A 2,572-nucleotide genomic window follows, 5' to 3' on the forward strand; every position below is an offset into this window, starting at 1 on the left:
CGCGACACATCCGGATGAAAATGTGCCACATCCGACATGTACGGACCTGCTGGCCTCTTTGATGAGAGCGATGGCGATCAGGATTCTTTTCCTGAGGAAGATGAGCAGCAGGATGACGATGAACTCGACAATCGCCAGGATGATCACTGCGAAGAAAATTAAAATTAAGAATGGCCGGTTAATTGAAAGGGATAAATCAGGGTGAAAATGTCTTACTGAAGGCCAGCCACGTCTGCCGGATCTGCAGGTAGACGGAGAAGTCCGTCTGCAGGCCCAGGTCACGGATGGTGACGTCTGCGCCCGGTTCTCCCTTCAGGGCGGCGTACTCCATGTAGCAGTGGAAAATCCCTAAAAACAACCAAGCTTGTCAGTAACATCAATTGGCTTTAAAGACGACCTTTAATTTTAGCATTTGGAGCTAGCAGGATTTACCGTATCCGATGACAAGAATGACCAAAATGATTATGACCCAGACCATGAAGGCGGCCAAGAATCGCAGCAGGACGACGAAAATCAAGCTGACGACCATGGCGATCACCAGACCGCTGCAGAGCGAGAACAGATGGACGAGTTACGTTATTAACTGGAATACCATCAACCAATCAGGCGTCAGTGTAAATGGTCGATGCCTCTCAGAAACCACATCAGTGAATCTGAACTAAAGCAATCTGAACGTCTCGGTTCAGTGTGAACTGAATCACTTGAGAAAATTGAAAGCTTCTTCAGAGCTTTAACATACAACACTTAACCTTTTATTTGACCAGTACAGGTAAGTAAACTCACAGTAGTATCCAGTGCCAGGACTGAGTGTAGTCTTCAAAGATTCTCATGGCCACCTGACGAGCTTCCACAACAACGTTCGACTTCCTTTCAAGAGAAAACATCAGATGAATGGATCATTATACTCCACTGATTAAACAGTAAATAGTCTAGATGGAGTCATTCAACTCAGCAAGAAAATTAATGAAGCTATTACAATAAACTCCTTTATCAAGCAAACAAATTATATTAAAAGCAGCGTGTGCTTAGTTTAATATTTTTCATTTTATATCTCTTAAGAGCAATATATCTCAGTTCAATGTCTGAACAAAACAACAATGATGGAAAAAACTGTTTAGCGATTATAAGAAGGGTTTGATTTCTGTCTGAACATTTTGCTACAGCTGCCAAAAATGTCCAACTGTCCAATTTTTTCCATTAATTAAAATTGCAAAACTATTTATTTAAAAAAAAAAATCTTTACCTGCTAAAACAATAGTCAAAGAACACAATTTAGTAATGAAACAAATGAAGCTGTCTGTTTTCGGTAGAAAAGTGATCTATTAGTCACAGTAGGCTGGTGAACATAAAATGCTTCTCAAAGGTTGGCGTGGTTGGATGGAGTGAATAAAATGTTTTCCCGAGACAAACTTTAACTATTAGGGCCCAACACAAATAACGATCCGACCGCAACGCGGTACGCCAAATAATAAAACGTAATTTCATGAAGCTTTAAATTTTCCTCGACGACTTTTAATAACCGAGGTACTCGAATCATTCGATTAATCGCTACAGCACCTAATAGCTATGCACACTTCATAAACCGCTATACTGATATAAATGTTAAAACTAAGTAACATAACAGTATGTTGTGTCTCCATACATTACGGACTCACTTTGATGCCTCCAGCAGGTCTGTGGCGTTGACTCTGTTGTTCTCGTCGTCTAAAAATGAGGTTTCGTTGCCTACAACCACCACCCCGCCACTCAGCTTTCCCAGGGCAGGCAGGCAGCGCCGTGTGACTGTGGAGACAGGCCCATAATCACTTTTTGAAACTCTTGGCAGCAGAAACTAATTAACAGAGACGCCATCATAAGAAGTGAAAGCTTGTCACTTACAAGCTTTGCTGGGCAGCAGCATGGCAGGACACAGGGCATCCCTCAGGATCTCAGGAGGACTCTGAGTCATGCAACGAGAGCTTTAGTCAAAGATCCCCTCATACCGAATGCATAACTCTATACGTCTGACCCATTTTAATGTGAATAACCTCATTATTTCAAAATGTACCAGTGCGGTGAAGTTAGTTCCCTCCTTGCAGAATCTTGAGTAGTATTCACGGTCTTCGTTGCTGCCGAGCTTGGCCTTCACCAAATTCAAGTGCCTGTCAGGACACTTTTCCACACATATCTGGGAACAGAAAACAGCAGGCGGGCATGAACCACTGATCGGTTCTGTAAAGACGCCACAGCAACCAGATGTAGCCACACTTCCTGACCTGCGGGGTGGGACACTGGAACTCCAGGAGCACCAGGGGGCTGGCACATTTCAGGATGTTGAAGTAAAACAGAAAAGGTTTCTTCCTGTAACGTGACAATGGTACAGATCACAGCAAGAATTTTTTAGTGACAGACCCAAACAGAGCACTTTGTAATCATGAAGTGGAAAGGAAAATGAAATGCAGCTCTGGAAAAAAAGCAAGAGACCACTGTAGTGACCCCCATTGAAAACCTCAAGGTTATTACACCAAATGTTGATTTCTGAACTCTTCCTGTGTTAAAACATTGGTGTTATCGTTTATAAATGAATATGAGC

At 42.5% G+C, this 2,572-nt stretch overlaps 1 protein-coding gene across 1 annotated transcript in view; it reads right to left on the reverse strand.

Moving 5' to 3' along the window:
* LOC106936066 (choline transporter-like protein 2) overlaps positions 1-2,572 on the reverse strand; it is a 23,352-nt gene that overhangs the window by 12,807 nt on the left and 7,973 nt on the right. Inside the window, exons 5-12 of the mRNA XM_015016851.1 lie at positions 2,256-2,340; positions 2,048-2,167; positions 1,879-1,939; positions 1,656-1,782; positions 784-867; positions 433-545; positions 217-348; positions 47-146 (exon numbers count right to left, since the gene is read on the reverse strand). Coding sequence (XP_014872337.1) covers positions 47-146; positions 217-348; positions 433-545; positions 784-867; positions 1,656-1,782; positions 1,879-1,939; positions 2,048-2,167; positions 2,256-2,340 — 822 coding nt within the window. The remainder of the gene's footprint in view (positions 1-46; positions 147-216; positions 349-432; positions 546-783; positions 868-1,655; positions 1,783-1,878; positions 1,940-2,047; positions 2,168-2,255; positions 2,341-2,572) is intronic.

Source organism: Poecilia latipinna, unplaced genomic scaffold (assembly GCF_001443285.1).
Source record: "Poecilia latipinna isolate Pla-1442-1.1 unplaced genomic scaffold, P_latipinna-1.0 Scaffold2071, whole genome shotgun sequence".
Classification (NCBI taxonomy): Eukaryota; Metazoa; Chordata; class Actinopteri; order Cyprinodontiformes; family Poeciliidae; genus Poecilia; species Poecilia latipinna.